This window comes from Astyanax mexicanus, chromosome 11 (genome assembly GCF_023375975.1).
Source record: "Astyanax mexicanus isolate ESR-SI-001 chromosome 11, AstMex3_surface, whole genome shotgun sequence".
NCBI lineage: Eukaryota > Metazoa > Chordata > Actinopteri > Characiformes > Acestrorhamphidae > Astyanax > Astyanax mexicanus.
Genome location: NC_064418.1, coordinates 3939493 through 3954624, shown reverse-complemented (window position 1 = coordinate 3954624; position 15132 = coordinate 3939493). Strand labels below are relative to the sequence as shown.

The 15132-nt window shown below is 39.3% G+C and overlaps 1 protein-coding gene across 5 annotated transcripts in view; it reads right to left on the bottom strand.

Moving 5' to 3' along the window:
* The window catches only part of nalcn (sodium leak channel, non-selective), a 118819-nt gene that overhangs the window by 47899 nt on the left and 55788 nt on the right, over positions 1-15132 (bottom strand). For all 5 annotated transcript variants that reach the window (XM_049484687.1, XM_049484685.1, XM_049484686.1 and 2 more), the window contains exon 16: positions 13972-14046. In XM_049484687.1, the coding sequence (XP_049340644.1) occupies positions 13972-14046 (75 nt within the window). The remainder of the gene's footprint in view (positions 1-13971; positions 14047-15132) is intronic.

Genomic DNA, 15132 nt, shown 5'->3' with positions numbered 1-15132 from the left:
GAAGTAAAAAAAAAAAAAAACTGAGAGAGAGAGAAAAAAAGAGAGACAGACAGGAAGATGTAGAATCGCAGACAAAGAGACAAAGAGAGAGACAGACAGACACACAGTGAGACACAGCATGAAAACGAAAATGAAAAAAAAAAAAAAAACGAAGATGTAATTACTGACACCGCCTGGAGTGGCCACGCTAATGATGACACCTTATCCTTTCGCTGATTCTCTGGCCACACACGCACATATCTAAAAAAATGAAAGATACAGAAGGAAAAAAAAGGGAGAAAAGGACACAGCGAAAGAGAAGAAGAATAAAACGAATAAGAGCACAGTCCTCAGACCTCATTATTTACCACTGTGAGCCGGGAAAGGCAGCCTTTAAGAAAGAGAAAGAGAGTCCTACATTGTCTTTTTCATTATTCACCTGGAGAGATGGCACTTTATGAGACAGGCTCTGCAAACTGAGCTGTAATGAATGTACTGCAGCGCCTTCCTCTCCCAGCCCTTTGATTTCCTCCTCCCCCGAACAGCCGCCCCCAACCTGTTCCACAGCAGCGCACAGCCCGGCTCGACCGGAGAGGCGTCTGATATCAGGAACGTTTGTCCACGCGAACACACAAGTGCGCACAAACACACACACACACACACACACAGAAGCGCACACACACCACCCGAAGGGAAACTCTCCCATTTGATTTCTGTCAGTGAAAAGATAAACATCCCACCCCTCCACCCCACCAACACTGCAAGCTGCTCCTCGCTGCCATTTAGCTGGAGGGAGGTAATGATTTGTTGAGCCGCTATCAACCATCAATCTCACCAATCAGGAGGGGAAACAGTCCATGACCGGCCAGATGAATAGACCGCATTAACAGATATGAAACACAATGTGAGATGAAAAGAAATAAATAAATAAATAAATGGAACAGGTTGTGATGGGGGTGACCTGTTTCATCAAAAGACCCGAATCACAGAAACAAAAAAAAAATGAAAATGAAATGTTTTTTCTGCTTTTATTATTTTTTGAATACAAAAGTTTGTTAAAATAGAGCTAAAACTATCTGTGACCATAGACTGACCATAGAGATGGGTCAAAAGATGGGCAAAATGAGAGCTGCCATCTTGTTTGTGCTTAGAAAGTGATGGGCAGTATACCAGTTTATCTTGCATACCTGGGGGGAAATTAAAACTGCATTAAAAATGAATTTTTTAATACATACTGACATAGACACTGCAGAGCGCTGTGTAGTACAGCGCAAACTGAGAACAGCGTTTTCTCTGAGGAGCTCCTGCTGCTGTTCCTCACTGTATGAGTGTTAAACTCAGCCGACTCTTATATACTATATTTAGTCTATAGTTTATGTTTATTTCTATGTCTATGGAGGTGAAGTGCAGTAATAAAGTCACTGATAAGATAAGAAAATAAAAAAGCAGCTTTGAAAAATATCTAAAAGATGTTGGTAATACACCTGTTTATCTTAAATGCTTTGAATTTTGTATTTAAAATGATTATGTGAATGCAATATGTTTGTTTCACTTTAATTTTTATTGTATGTAACAAAAATATCTTGTGGAGAAACACGGCTAATTTTTTTGTACTTATTTGTGTCTGTACAATGTTTAGAAAAACTTTAATAAAATGTATATAAAAGAAGTTATAATAGCATATACTCTTCACGTTCACTCCACAGCATGTGTAACACATCTCGTCACAAACAGTTCCACTCGCCTTCTTTACAGACACAGCTCACCAGCACAATGCTCATATCTCTTTTCCTTGGTGCATTCTTCAATCAACTCCAGCCACCTCATAGGCACACCAGCGACGCAAGTTCATTAAAATTTCCATACCTAATTTCACGCAATAAATGCAATATTCCAATCAGTGGTGATGAGAGGGATGCACGGCGTCGGAGCACACACACAGTCAATCCTGACGGAGTCTAAGAGGGAGCTCATTAAACACTTCCTGTTATCAGGGCTGATCCGCAGCATGTGGAACACACCGGGTATTTATTAGCTCTACCTCCGCTTATCCTGTCGGCTCTAATTGCTAATGCGCGCAGGTGCCATCCGCGCTGTCTGACAAATTCAATCCACACTCTGAGATTACACTTCCTAAAAAAAGGTGCGCTTAATGAAGGAACAGGTCATTTCTGAGATGAGTCTTGTCGTTCATTAATGGCTCATTTCTTCTGGTCACTGGTAACTCTGGCTTTGAGTCTGGTCACTTCATTCATTCACTAACTTTATACTTACTAATTTTGTGTTCTACAGTTCTGAGCAACATTATAATGCGTATCATGATGTGAAATATCTATTAAAATGGCTGTAAATGGTCATATATATTACATATATACAGTATCAGTCTGGACACTCATTGCATTTTTCTGCATTGTAAATTAATACTAAAATAATCTAAGCTATAAAGAAATACATATTGAACTATAAGGCTCACTTAAATCCCTTAAGTTTTTTCCCAAAAATATTTAGTGCACCTTATAGTCCGAGCAGCTTATGTATGAACTCTACCAGTCAGTTATTAAAGAGCAGTAAAGCCACTCCACTAAAGTACAGCATTTGAAGAAGTTTCAGTGAAGTTTCTCCAACATTAAGGCTGGGGCAGTATTAGCATTAGCCGCTAATCGCAGCACTAGCTCTTTTGCCGTACAGTGATGAGTACATAGCTATGCTGCTAACCATGCTGTTCAAGGCATTACTGTAAATAAACGTAAGTGCTTTACTGACCCAATTAAAAAAATTTAAAAAAATTTAGGAGAGAAATCTGTGTAGATTTCTGTGCGACACCCTTGTTCCTTACTATTGTTGCTTAAAATGCTCCTTATAATTTGGTGTGCCTTATATATGAAAATAGACCAAAAAAAACAATAGACGTTCGATACTGTGTCTTATAGTTCAGAAAAAAAGTATTTAGTAAACAAAAAAGTGTTAAACAAACCAGAATGTGTTTTATATTTTAGATTCTAGAGGCAAACCATAGACCAATCTAGTTCATGCTTAAAAAACACATTAGTGGAAGTACTTAAATCTATCTCATCTGCTGACTTGCCACGGACAGTTGACACGGTACAGATTCCACCTTCAGACAAAGTCTGCTGGATAATCCTGCTGTGTACTATATATGGGTTCTCAACCAAAATGATTGAAACAGTGTTTCTTCAACTGATGTAGTAGGGGGACTCATAGAAGTTCCTGACACCTTCAACTCTTTTAACTGATTCGCAAAAAAAACAGATGAACGGATATTTGTTTTTTTCTGTTTGAAGTGTTTTTAATTGGGGCAGACGAGACCCAAGTGGAAATGCAAAAGCATGCAAGAAGTGAGTTTTTCTTAATATTTTACGTTTAAAAGAAAAGCTACTTCTTACTATGAACTGTTTTTTTATTCTTTATGCACCGATAATGAAATTATTCAATATTTTATTATTCAGAGTGTCGATGCTAACAGTGACAGACACAGAGAAGTGAACTGTAAGGTAATTTATCACAATAACAATGATATATCGTTATATATTGCCAAGCCGGGCTACCAGATACCATAAAGAGAGCATCAGATCCATGGATCAGAGCTAATCCATCAGAGCAGAACAAGCCTGAGACGCCTTTCTCGTTTGTGTCTGTGTATTTGAAATGAGTTTCACATCGAGAAAAATCAGCTGTCTGCTCTGACAGATGCAAGTCATTTCCATGAAGGCCTGCGTTACAGTCCGCAAACAATGATGAATGGTGAGGCGCCGGTGAGACTGATCACGTCAACATGCAGTAAACAACCCCTCCGCTGCTGCATTGTGGGAGAGTTTGTGCTCTTGCTATAAACACCTGGGCTGTTTGAAGTAATCAGAGCAAACCCAAATATACCCTCTAATGAGTCAGCTAAAAGGCTATTGCACGCGCTCAAAGAAGTCTCATCAAAATGAGGAAGATTTCTGTAGGGCTCCACACTTCCACACTCAACTTTTGCGGGCTCTCAGGAATAAAAGCAAGCTCTGCTCCGCCACATTAGAAACTTTATAATCCACACGGACGATATTAAAGATATTTATATGAGCTCCAGACCTAAGGAAATGGCTTCCAGGGCCTCCACATCACTACAGATCTTTGAATTAATTATGTGACTATAGCTGTGAAAGCCGGATTAATATACAACTGTGGCCTCTTATTCCTACTAGACGAATTCAATATTCAATAAAACTGAATTAATGAGTCACACTAAAACTTTATTGAGGGATTCTCTGTTAAAATCTTTCACTCTTCAGAATAACAGCCCACAGATGTGTCTAGCCAACACCTTTACGTGACTTGAACTTTTAGAACACTATCCTCTCTGTTTCATATTAAACTACTATTATTAAACTACTATTATCACTAACACTATCACTCTCCTGCTGTGAGTCATCAGCCTCTTTATCTCTCTATAGAATATAAAATCTCACTGCTGGACATACAGGCTCTAAAAATAAACAGCTAAAAACGGAATCTCCAAAATTAGCATAACGCGCTAATGCAACACGCTCCACAGCCACCAATTCCACAGAGATGCGCTAAAGTCAGTCAGTATCAATGAACACATAATAGAACACACCACAGAGCTATGTGGGTCACGCGCAGCTTCCAAACAAAGTGCACCAAAAAAAAAGCTGCGTTATGAGAGCAGTGCGAGCGGCAGTAAGTGTCTGGAATGGATCTCAGCCGCCCTCAGAGCACCGCGGCGCAAAATAAACCCAGCGAGAGCAACTTGGCCATTCACACTCAGCACAAACATGTCTGGCCTGAGAGCACGAGCTGAGAGCTCTTTGTTTCTCTCTCTCCACTGAGACTCGCTTGATGTTTGAAAGCAGCCCCATTCTGTGAGGGGATTTGAGAGCACTGTTACACACAGAGAGAGGGAGAAAGAGAGAGAGGAGAGAGAGAGAGAGAGAGAGAGAGAGAGAGAGAGAGAGAGAGAGAGAAGAGAGAGAAATGGACAAAAATGAAAGTTGGAGGGAGAGAGGGGAAGATATAGAGAGTGTGGGAGAGGGGACACGAGAGAGAGAGAGAGAGAGAGAGAGAGAGAGAGAGAGTGAGAGAGATGGACAAAAAGTGAGAGTTGGAGGGAGAGAAGGGGAGATATAGAGATTGTGAAAGAGGGGACACAACAGAGAGAGAGAGAGAGAGAGAAAGAGTAAGAAAAGGCTTATTTCTTTTAGAACGAGAGTGGTGGATAAAAAGAGAGAGTGAGACGGAGAAAGGGGGAGATGTAGAGAGTGTGGGAGAGGGGAAATAAGAGAGAGAGAGATAAACAGAAAGAAAGAGTGTGAGGGGGAGAGAGAAGGAAATAAAGAAACAGAGTGGATCACAGGTAGGATAAGGATAGAAAGAAAGATAGAGAGAGAGAAAGAGCTGGGTACGGAGAGATAGTAAGAAAAGGGGGAGAGAAAGTGACAGAGGTTGTGAAAGGTTAAGAGAGACAGAGAAGAGATAAATAGGGAGATAAAAAGAAGGATAGTATGAGAGTGAGATCTAGAGAGAGGGAGACAAAAATCAGGGATAGAGAGAGTAGGGGATGAAAAAGTAAGACCAAAAGTGTGAGTAAGAAATAGACTGATATAGAGGGACAACAGAGAAAAGGAAAGAGAAGGAAAGTTCCAAGACTAAACACAACAGCATTTTTTTGAAAAGGCTACAAATGCTACAAGCTTATAAAGGCAGTGAAGTGAGTGGGTGTTAGGCTAAAAGCTAACACAGCCAAATTGCTACATTGCCTTCAGCATGTTTTACTCTGAGGCAAAATAACAGGGCTGTTAAATCAGACATTTTTTACAATACAAAAGTAACATACTGGAATTTAAATTCTAAATTATTACTATGTTATATGTACCCTTCAGATTGGCAGACTGGCTCATTCTATTGGCAATGCCTTCTATATAAATTACACCATATATGTGTTTATTTAAACATTTGAATGGTGAAATCAGTAATCTGAAAAACTGTCCACCAACTTTTGGACCTCTGTGTGTTTTCTCTGTGTCTGCTTGCTATTCCCACGTTTCTCTTTAACTTATTGTATGTTCTGCTCTGCCTGTTTACGCAATCAGAGCATCAGTAAATCAGTCATATCAGAGAACGGGAGGTTACGCCAGGCGATCCCAACACTACTACACTCCCGCTACCCTATCCTGCAATGAACCATCCCACTGAAATGGAAATGTCAATTCTATTTGTGGAGTCTATATCAACCGTTCGCGTGAAACAACCCTAAAACAGCCCGCCTGATCAATTCTCGCAGCTTTCCCGAGGTCTGGCCATCAATCACACTGAAATACAATCGTCTCCCCTGAGTTCTGTGATAGTTGACAGGTTTTGCTTGTAATGTTCATGAAATGGGAGCAGGCTGGGACCAGTATTCCCACACGCCTTACATCCAAACACACTGTCTGTCTTTCAGTGAGGAGCAGAGGGCAGGACATCAGCCCAGCTCTGCTCTGCTCTGTCTGTAGCAGCACTTCACTGCCAGGCTTATGACGTAAAGTCTGTGTCATTCAAATAAATATATTTTTTTCAAAACTATTATATTTGAGGTTATTAAATGAGTTGCTGTGTATTTATATAAAAAAGGATAATAATCCACCATTAAAGCCACTGTTTTGTTGGCTAGGCCTGTCACAATAAGATTTTTTTTTTTTTTTTGTGGACGATATATTGTCTCATAAATGATTGCGAAACGCAATATATTTTTGTAACTTTATAACTATTAAATGCCAGTGACATAATGAAAACAGAATAGCATAAATAAGCTATTATACGCGTTTTAATTTAGTTTACAACTAAGTTTGAATGCATCATTTATTATAATTAGTTTGGGAATTATATACTTATTTCTTCACCTACTTTAGTCCACACTGTGTGTATGTTATGGAGTCACAGTTATAGAAGCATGACTGGATAAAATACTGTTTACTGTTATACATGTACACAAACATACAAATGAACATAATAGATGATATCACAATTATTAAAAAATTTTGAGGTCATGTTCAATTATTGTACGATTAATTGATATTGCAATTATTGTGACAGGCCTACAAGTGGCACTACGTTTTCTGTATGTACATTCTGTTGCTCTATTAAAATAAGACAATGCTCATCTAAATAATGAATACATTCATTCTGGTTGATTGCTGGATGTATTTAGCGCAGTACAATGTGGTTCTTTTCCTCCTGAAACACTAAAACTACTAAACTACTGAAACTACGTAATGAACTAATAATAGTGTATTTAAAGCAGTGTTTGAGCAGAGGAAACTCCAGACCCAAAACTACAGAACCCTGATACAGCATTCTCCTGTGATATCATCTGTTTCCCAAATATAAAGCTCGATTTGCAGTGGATGCAAAAACAGGGGGCAATCACGACTTCCATCTGGCCGTTTCTGGGCAGGACAGCCTCCTTCATTGTGGCCCTTCCTGGCTGAAGTCTTCTGAGGCTGGACTGAAGGTCAAGTCTTCTATAGACGTGAGCTTCTGCAGAATGTTTGGGTGACAGATGGTCGGTCATTTTCCTGGAAGCATTTTTTATGTTTATTTTCACGAGTTCTTTTTCAGTTTGCCAGTATCCTTTTGTTGCAGGTCTTTTCCCTTTCATGTGCCAGCAGCGGCGTCAATTTGCAACAGTGTTGGCCGGATGTATTTTGGCTTATCTTTTTGTTGGTTAGCCAATTTAGCATTATCATTTCTTGTCAGGTTTAGCACCTACGAGTCACATCATTAGCTTATTAGCATGCTAATTGAATAGCATATGCTGAAGCAGAGAAAACACAAAACTGTACATCAACAATGCAGCAGTGAAAAACTCAAAAAGGTTCCATAAAAATTAACAAAAAAAAGAGACATTTTAAAATGACGAGTTTCTTTGGATTTAACAAATTGAAATCCTCTGGAATATAATCAAGAGGAAGATGGATGATCACAAGCCATCAAACCACCAGGCTGAACTGCTTCATTTTTTTCTGCACCAGGAGTAAAGCAGCATAAAGTTATCCAAAAGCAGTGTGTAAGACTGGTGGAGGAGAACATGCTGCCAAGATGCATAAAAAACGGTGATTAAAAAACAGGGTTATTCCACCAAATATTATTTTCTAAACTCTTAAAACTTTATGAATATGAATTTGTTTTCTGAAAGCTCTGCATCTTTTTTTGTTATTTCAGCCATTTCTCATTTTCTGGATTTGGGAGAACTGCTGTCTGTAGTTTACAGAATAAAACAACAATTTTAATTTTTATATCATAACATATGCTTATAAATAGCAAAGTCTGAAAAACAGGTACATTTAAGTACAATCAAAATGTTGTCATATTTATATAAATGTCAAATTTTGCATAAAAGATTTAAAAGATGCATAAAACTATTAAAGCATCTTGCAAAAAAGCCTTCGCCCTCTCAGTGATTGTAGAATCGTGATAGCACGAGTCCTAGGTAGTGGGTGGGAGTTGGCAATGACTAAGCTAAGGAGAAAGAATGGGGGAGAAAAAGGAAAACGTTGCAGAATAATCAAAATATACTACTCCGTGATTTCCCACAGGCACCTATAGCGTGTTCGAGTGTGTGGGTGTTGTTGTTTCCACAGGGCCGGTGAGTTAACATCAATACTTCTAATTTTATAACAGATATATTGTGCTAATTATTTTTAGATATAGCTCAGGCCTAGATAATGATACAATCTGCATTATTTGTGCAGCTTTACAGAATATGTGTGGCCTCTCACAGCAAACCCATGACTCATGAACCCAAAGACATACTTCCCGTTCCGTTTGTGACGGCAAGAGCTTCACAGTTGGGAGAGCAGGGGGCCAAACCCCTTTAAAGGCAGTTACTGATGGCATTATCACAGCGGAGAGCAATCTGTTCAGCGAGAGCAACAAAAACAACCTTCACAAAAAACCCTTAGAGCCGTCACACAGCCACCAAATCAACACCAGGATACAAAAGGACAAAGGCCAATCTAGTCCTTATTTGTTCCACATCAGTCTGAACTAGTCCTGCTACGTTCAAGGTCAGCCTCTGAATTGCTTGGGAGCCAGCTGTTTACAAAAACTCCCCTTTCCTCTGTGTTCTTGGAGCGCAATCATAATCCAGTAGTCTATTTTTGGTTGGCCCCCATCTGTGCTGGAAGCACCTGTAAAATAGGCAATTTTACAGGCTGAACAGCTGATCAGTCAGCTGTGGCTAAGCGAGAACTGATCCAGGCATGTCTGGATTTGGAAGCATTCCAGGAGAACGAGAACAGAGAGACACAACACCAGTGGATATCAACAATTCCTCAAGAATTCTAGGATTTCCTAATATTACTCCAACTCTAAAAAAATAGTTGGGACAGTATGCACAAAAAAAATATTTTAGAAGTGCAATGTTTCTAAAATTTCCTGGCAAAAAAAAAAAAAAAAAAACGCTCTCTAATATTTGGTTGGAACACATTTGATTGTGGCACACATTCACTATGACACCATTTCCACAAGATTCTGCAATGTCTCAACATTCATTTCTGCCTAGAGTTGCTTGTATTGATCTTGTATTGATGATGGGAGTTTTGGACAAATGCGCAACTGCCTTCTCCAGTATATCCCAAAGATTCTCAAATGGGGTTAAGGTCTGGAAGAAACTTAAAAATAAAGAGTTTCATTGATTTTAACAAATTGAAACCTCTGGAATATAATCAAGAGGAAGATGGGCGATCACAAGCCATCAAACCACCAAACTGAACTGCTTGAATTTTTGCACCAGGAGTAAAGCAGCATAAAGTTATCCAAAAGCAGTGTGTAAGACTGGTGGAGGAGAACATGATGCCAAGATGCATGAAAACTGTGATTAAAAACCAGGATTATTCCACCAAATATTGATTATTTCTGAACTCTGAAAAATGTTATGAATATGAACTTGTTTTCTTTGCATTATTTGAGGTTTGAAAGCTCTGCATGTTGTTTTTGTTTTGTTATTTCAGCCATTTCCCATTTTCTGCACATACATTCTCTAAATGACAATATTTTTATTTGTAATTTGGGAGAAATGTTGTCCTTAGTTCATAAAACAAAAGTTATTGTGTAGAGTACAGATACAGCACTTTAGTACTTAAGAACAGTAGTAAAGTAGTTATACATCCTTACTAAACATCTCTGTGTACAATACAATCTTTTTTTAACTTTGACTTCCGCTGAACGTGAAAGTCTTTCCTCTATTTATAAAGTTGCGATTTTAGGGATACAATATTTTTGCAAGATTGCGACAATAAACAAGGTTAACAGTGGTGGCAAGAAAAGAAAAGAACATCCAGATTTTATTGAAAGTACCACAGCTTTTCAAAAAGCTGCATGACTTTGCTGAGCTGATATTAACTGACTATTATTTCTTTGATTGACTGATTGCTTGTTTGTTGTATATGAGTGGCTGAGCCACAATTGAAGCCACTGTAAAATGCAGCACAGATAGTTCTAACCTTGCAAATGCGATTGGCAGAGAGCTAGTCTATGAGTGCCAGTATCTCACATATTTGCTCGGAGCTGGACTGAAGATGATATTACATTAATCACCAACGTAATTATAGATTATATATTTATATAAAATATATCATCTATAAACCACAGAGAAAAATGGTTTGTGAGGGTAGTGAGGGTTCCCACTGGCCAAACGCCACGCCACTCATCAGATATACTTATAGAAGACTTCTTCTACATTAGAGAAAAAAGGAGTGCTGCACACCAATATGCATAAAAACAGTAGAATTCAAAGCTGCTTCCTCCGTGTTTGTTCGTGGTAAAAGTAGCTCATTTGCATCTGATGATGGAGGTACCTTATTAATGCTCAGAAGACAGGGAACACTGCCAGGAACTGACTACCTGTAATCACAGAACACTGCCATGTCAGGCTTTCTCATGCTAATCATCTGATGAGTCATGATTACCCACCTTTTGTACATATTTAAAACGAGACGTGCGAGATTTAGACATATTGAACATGCTGTTTTTTGTTTTTTTTTCCTGTCGTGGATGTGCTCTCTTCATTTCTTATCCACTGAAACTTTTGTCAGTCAAACCCTGAGGGCTGACAGACTCACCTTCTCCCCAGAGTCTAAACGCTCAGCCGCAGAGGTGCACGGACCTTCTGCAACTGTAACTTCTGCAAGAGTTGCACTCTCGCTGGTTATGTAACGGCGCTCACTTCCGTACACCAGTTTTATTCAGTTCAAAACAAACTTCTGCGAGCACACGTTCGCCTGCTCCACAAACCATGACAACTATAAGCTTTTGGCAGGAAGAAATGGGGCCGGATTCCAAAAACTCAGCAGTAACCATTCTATGCCATGCAAAATATGCGGCAGAGTGATGAAAATCCTGTTTATAAATGAGTGGCCGTGATCAGTGTGCTGCTCTCTCTCTCCACGATACCTTGGTGTTCTCTAAATGAACGAAGATGAACGAATCGTATCCAAAAATCTCCAATCTGCCAGTCTGAGAACATGTCCATCATTTTTATGCTCTGCTGGTTCCAAAATGATATATAGCGCTCGGACCCTTAGATTGCCATTTGCCATTTTAAGACAAATGCTGAGCTTTCAACTTTAACAGTGGTTATGACAGGAAATAAATACTTAACTTAGACTAAATGTAGCTTGCCATCAGCAGCCAGAGCTCTGAGAGAGCACAACTGGCCTTGCTTTGGGTGATGTGGATTAGCACAAGGCTGCGTCTGTGAGCTGATGTATCAGAACTGAGTCATTGCGCTTTTCTTTGAGCGTTAGCACTATGATGCTACTCAGCAATGCTGCATCAGCAGCAGTTGGAAAAGAGGCGGAGTCTGACTTCACAGGAGTCTGCGGAGTCTGTCAGAGGAGGTGGGTGTAGGTCTTCGCCCTAACCCTTATGTTGGGGCATCACTAGTGATAGGGGGAGTCCTAATGAGTGGGTTGGATGATTGGGGAGAAAATGGGATACAAATTTTAAATAAATTTATATATACTGTAAAACATTTCACAACAAACAACTGTATGACTTGTAGTAAATTTACTATGTAATTTACCATATGTAGAAATGGGCTCAAGACTGGAATAGTATGTTATAGAGAACATGTATTAGAGCATTATTAAATGTGTTCTAATAGGCCTTTAGTAGCAAAACGTGTCCATCGTTCCCAGTCTCTTGCACTGTGTTATAATATCACTGACAGTTGGCTGTGGAATATTTAATAGTGAGTAGTGAAATTTTACAACTGGACTTGTTGCTGCACAGGTGCTGCATCCTATCACGGTACCACAGTCCTGGAGTTCACTGAGCTCCTGAGAGCCTGAGACCCATTCTTTCACTAACGATTGTAGAGGAAGTCTGCATGCCCAGCTGCTGCCTTTTTTACACCTGTGCACATGGAAGTGATTGGATGGGTAAGCAAATACTATTGGTAATATAGGTTATGTAACCGTGTCCTTTTTTGGGTTCAGAAGACCACTATAAAAGTTTTATTAATGGGTTGGTTGAAAAATTACTGCGATCTGGCCCGCTATGGTTTGTTAGGGGAAGAGCCGGTTCTGCTAGTTTCCAAAAGTAGAGCTTGCATGCCAAGATTGCCATTTGCTAAATGTCCTGTCACTTAAACTCCACAGAGGCTTGCAGCCTCACCTTCTCCACAGGGTCTAAACCCTCATCCCAGTCACCATTTTCTCACCACCACCACCACCAACACCCTCATCCCTGTACTGCTAAAAAGGATGAAAAACTATTTTCTTCAAGAAAACTTCACAACATCTTGTTGCTGACAGGATTTTCACATGCTTTGACCATCCTACCGAGGAGAGGCTCTTGATGGCCGCTGTGAAGCACAGTTTGAGGGTCCCTGTTCGATGGGTCATTTCTTTCTGTCAGTTGTTTGCTAGCTGGCACCAATTTTCCAGGCTCCTGTCCTGAGCTGAGTGGTTCTGATGCAGTAGGGTCTTTGTGAATGGACAGATAAAAATACTTCAAGTGCCATCATCCCGCCACTGTCCTGACAGTTGTGTCCTGCACATGGCTTTAGAAGGCCTTATAATTAATTCTTCATGGCCAACCATTATACATCATTTCTTTCCTGCAGCACAAAGAGCTTCAGGTTTTCTAGTTTTCAAGTAGTGACTGGTCAAACTGGGCTATTCTTTTCATACACTGCTCAGTCACCCCAATTTTTGCTTTAATGTGTATGTCCCTCATCATTTTAGAAAAATGCATAGTCAACAGATCGTTGCTGTCCAATGAAAAACAAGTATCTCTATTTTTTTTTAGTTATTTCTAATTTTTATCCCATTTTCTCCCCAATCTACAAGGCCAATTACCCAACTCACTCATTATGACTCCCCCTATCAATAGTAATGCCCCTTAACATCAGGAGAGTGAAGGCTAGCAGATGAGTCCTCTGATACATGTGAAGTCAGACTCCGCCTCTTTTTTCGAACTGCAGCATTGCAGAGTAGCATCACAGTGCGCTCGGAGGAAAGCACAGCGACTCGGTTCCGATCCATCAGCTTACAGACCCAGCCTTGGGCTGATCGACATCGCCCTTTGTTGTTTTATTCTATAATCTACAAACCACAATTTTCCAAAATTCCAAATAAAAATATCATAATTTAGAGTATTTATTTGCAGAAAACAAAAAATGGCTAAAATAGCAAAAAAGATGCAGAGCTTTAAGACCTCAAATAATGCAAAGAAAACAAGTTCATATTCATAAAGTTTTAAGAGTTCAGAAATCAATATTTGGTTGAATAACCCTGTTTTTTAATGCAGCTTGGCATGTTCTCCTCCACCAGTCTTACACACTGCTTTTGAATAACTTTATGCCACTGCTGGTGCAACAATTCAAGCAATTCATCAGATCATTCATCTTCCTCTTAATTACATTACAGCGTTTATACATACAATAGTAGCAAACTGAAGTATACCATTTTCTAAAATCCAAAGTCTTACCTGTTTCAGTTTTTTCAGGTCTTCATCAAGCTCAAGATTGTCCAGAATAACAGCCACAAAAAGACTCAGCAAGATCTGAAACACATCAGAGAAACCAATTTGCTTAGTAACAAATAGTTTCTAAATTATTTAATGATACAATGAATTTTGCCTTTATATATAGGTAGAAATGAACAGCAATAAGTCATAATTTTAGCATCTTTTTTTAGTGCACTACATAAAGGAGAATGGAGTCAGGTGATGTACAGAAGCACAGCACTGTTTTCAGCAGCATTGCTAGCCCAGACCAGTTATTCTGACCAGCAACAAGACACTTAAATAGCTTGAAAGCTCACCACAGACATCCTGTCCAATTCAAAACAAATGCAATTAACCACAGCCATACAGACGCTATAATAAAATACAGTTTATCAATAACAGGAGCTTCATTTTACTCCATTCTTCATTTCCTCAGAGAAAAATGAAATCAGCATGCTTTGAGCTCCCACTGTCTGATTAACACAGACAAATGAGCTTTGTGCAAGAACACAAAATGCAATCCTTTGAAAATAAATGAGACTTGGAGACACAACACGCTTGCAAATGTCTTTATAACAAAAAAGCATTTTGCACATATTCCATATTCATTTTTCTCTGAATTTTTTCTGCTTTCTTTTTTTTTTGTATTGTTTGAAGGGGGGATGAATAAGCGATTCAGTCGTTTCTTGATTACATGCTCCGGCTGCTCTCTCATTACTGTTAGGCTCGTGTTGAAATGTCAGATTTAAACAGCAGTTCTTCACTCATTTCAGCGCATCAAATGTCAAACACGGGAACGGGCATCCCAACCGCGGTGATGGTCAATTATAACCACAGGGAACTGGTAACCGAAGACAAAAATGACTGATGAAGAATGATTATGCAGGATCTGTAGACAACTAGTCAAGCTGTTGAGATATGCAGCAGCACACACACACACACACACAGACGCACACACATATATTTCTTACAGTAGTGATGGATGCATTAAAGCAGTTAGGTTTAGTCATGTTTGTTGAGGTCTGTGATTGATGGACTTGATCTCCAGGTGCTTCAGTATCTTCTCTGGTTATGTTTGCTGCCATACCACTAAATCAGCCTTGTTTTTTTTCTCTCTTCATAATATAGAACATATACCTAAAG